Genomic DNA, 2741 nt, shown 5'->3' on the forward strand with positions numbered 1-2741 from the left:
GAGTCATTTAGCAGACACTCTTATCCAGAGTCACTACAGTAGTGAGTCATTTAGCAGACTCTCTTATCCAGAGAGACTTACAGTAGTGAGTCATTTAGCAGACTCTCTTATCCAGAGTCACTACAGTAGTGAGTCATTTAGCAGACTCTCTTATCCAGATAGACTTACAGTAGTGAGTCATTTAGCAGACTCTCTTATCCAGAGAGACTTACAGTAGTGAGTCATTTAACAGACTCTCTTATCCAGAGTCACTACAGTAGTGAGTCATTTAGCAGACTCTCTTATCCAGAACCACTACAGTAGTGAGTCATTTAACAGACTTTCTTATCCAGAGAGACTTACAGTAGTGAGTCATTTAACAGACTCTTATCCAGAGAGACTTACAGTAGTGAGTCATTTAGCAGACTCTCTTATCCAGAGAGACAGTAGTGAGTGCAATACATTTTAATACTTTTTTCATATTGGTTCACACACCTTCCCTCTACAGCCTCTTCAACGATAACAGGAGATTTGTGAGGATGCTTGTGTTTCCAGGGACCTGACTTGTTCACTGTCTGGTGGATCCAGTTCAATAGCTGACCTGACTCTCTACACGCTGTCTGGTAGATCCGGTTCAATAGCTGACCTGACTCTCTACACGCTGTCTGGTAGATCCGGTTCAATAGCTGACCTGACTCTCTACACGCTGTCTGGTAGATCCGGTTCAATAGCTGACCTGACTCTCTACACGCTGTCTGGTAGATCCGGTTCAATAGCTGACCTGACTCTCTACACGCTGTCTGGTAGATCCGGTTCAATAGCTGACCTGACTCTCTACACGCTGTCTGGTGGATCTGGTTCAATTGCTGACCTGACTCTCAGCTGAACTGACCTGACTGTGGGCTGTGTGGTGGGGCTGTGGGCTGTGTTGTGGGCTGGGGCTGTGTGGTGGGGCTGTGGGCTGTGTGGTGGGGCTGTGAGCTGTGGGCTGGGAGTGTGGGCTGTGGGCTGGGACTGTGGGCTGTGGGCTGGGACTGTGGGCTGTGTGGTGGGGCTGTGTGGATGGGCTGTGGGCTGGGACTGTGGGCTGTGTGATGGGGCTGTGGGCTGTGTGGTGGGGCTATGGGGTGGGTCTGTGGGCTGTGGGCTGGGACCGTGGGCTGGGACTGTGGGCTGGGGCTGTGGGGCTGTGGGCTCTGTGGTGGGGCTGGGACTGTGGGCTGTGTGGTGGGGCTGTGGGCTGTGTGGTGGGGCTGTGGGCTGTGGGCTGTGGGCTGTGGCTGTGGGCTGTGTGGTGGGGCTGTGGGTTGTGGGCTGGGGCTGTGGGCTGTGGGCTGTGTGCTGGGGCTGTGGGCTGTGGGCTGTGTGGTGGGGCTGTGTGCTGGGGCTGTGTGCTGGGGCTGCGGGCTGGGACTGTGGGCTGTGGGCTGTGTGCTGGGGCTGTGTGCTGGGACTGTGTGCTGGGGCTGCGGGCTGGGACTGTGTGCTGGGGCTGTGGGCTGTGGGCTGGGACTGTGTGCTGGGGCTGTGGGCTGGGACTGTGGGCTGGGACTGTGTGCTGGGGCTGTGGGCTGGGACTGTGTGCTGGGGCTGTGGGCTGTGGGCTGGGACTGTGGGCTGGGGCTGCGGGCTGTGGGCTGGGACTGTGTGCTGGGGCTGTGGGCTGTGGGCTGGGACTGTGGGCTGGGACTGTGAGCTGGGACTGTGGGCTGGGACTGTGTCTTGTGGGCTGGGGCTGTGGGCTGTGGGCTGGGACTGTGGGCTGGGGCTGTGGGCTGTGGGCTGGGACTGTGTGCTGGGATTGTGGGCTGGTACTGTGTCCTGTGGGCTGGGACTGTGTGCTGGGGCTGTGGGCTGTGGGCTGGGACTGTGGGCTGTGTGGTGGGACTGTGGGCTGGGACTGTGAGCTGGGACTGTGGGCTGGGACTGTGTCTTGTGGGCTGGGGCTGTGGGCTGTGGGCTGGGGCTGTGGGCTGTGGGCTGGGACTGTGTGCTGGGATTGTGGGCTGGTACTGTGTCCTGTGGGCTGGGACTGTGTGCTGGGGCTGTGGGCTGTGGGCTGGGACTGTGGGCTGTGTGGTGGGACTGTGGGCTGGGGCTGGGACTGTGGGCTGGGACTGTGTCCTGTGGGCTGGGACTGTGGGCTGGGACTGTGGGCTGTGTGGTGGGACTGTGGGCTGGGACTGTGTCCTGTGGGCTGTGGGCTGGGGCTGTGTGCTGGGACTGTGGGCTGTGTGCTGGGACTGTGGGCTGTGTGCTGGGACTGTGGGCTGTGTTGGGTTGGTCTCATCCGTTTCCTGATATTCTGTTTTCGAGCCTTTCATGTATAAATCATAGTCATCTGCAGAGCCCCCTCTCTCTGTAACACTCTGGAGAGGAGACATGAGAGGGGACAGGAGAGGAGACAGGAGAGGAGAAGGGAGGAGAGGGGACAGGAGAGGAGAAGGGAGGAGAGAGGACAGGAGAGGAGACGGGAGGAGAGGAGACAGGGGAGGAGCGGGGACAAGGGAGATGATTAGACAGGAGAGGAGAGGGGACTGGAGAGGAGACAGGAAAGGAGAAGGGAGGAGATGAGACAGGAGAGGAGAAGGGAGGAGAGGGGACAGGAGAGGAGAAGGGAGGAGAGGGGACAGGAGAGGAGACAGGAGAGGAGAAGGGAGGAGAGGAGACAGGGGAGGAGTGGGGACAAGGGAGGAGAGGAGACAGGAGAGGAGAAGGGAGGAGAGGGGTCAGGAGAAAAACAGAAGAGGAGAGGGGACAGG

At 58.8% G+C, this 2741-nt stretch overlaps 1 protein-coding gene across 1 annotated transcript; it reads right to left on the reverse strand.

The window, feature by feature from the left end:
• Positions 1–857: 857 nt before the first annotated feature.
• LOC135545389 (uncharacterized) lies at positions 858–2303 on the reverse strand. Its single transcript, XM_064972995.1, has one exon. It carries the CDS (start codon positions 2301–2303, stop codon positions 858–860), a length of 1446 nt encoding a protein of 481 aa, XP_064829067.1.
• Between the last annotated feature and the right edge of the window lie 438 nt (positions 2304–2741).

This window comes from Oncorhynchus masou, chromosome 9 (assembly GCF_036934945.1).
Source record: "Oncorhynchus masou masou isolate Uvic2021 chromosome 9, UVic_Omas_1.1, whole genome shotgun sequence".
Lineage (NCBI taxonomy): Eukaryota > Metazoa > Chordata > Actinopteri > Salmoniformes > Salmonidae > Oncorhynchus > Oncorhynchus masou.

Bases quoted from the DNA above. Each gene is read 5' to 3' on its own strand.
- LOC135545389 (XM_064972995.1), bottom strand. From the start codon at position 2,303: ATGAAAGGCTCGAAAACAGAATATCAGGAAACGGATGAGACCAACCCA.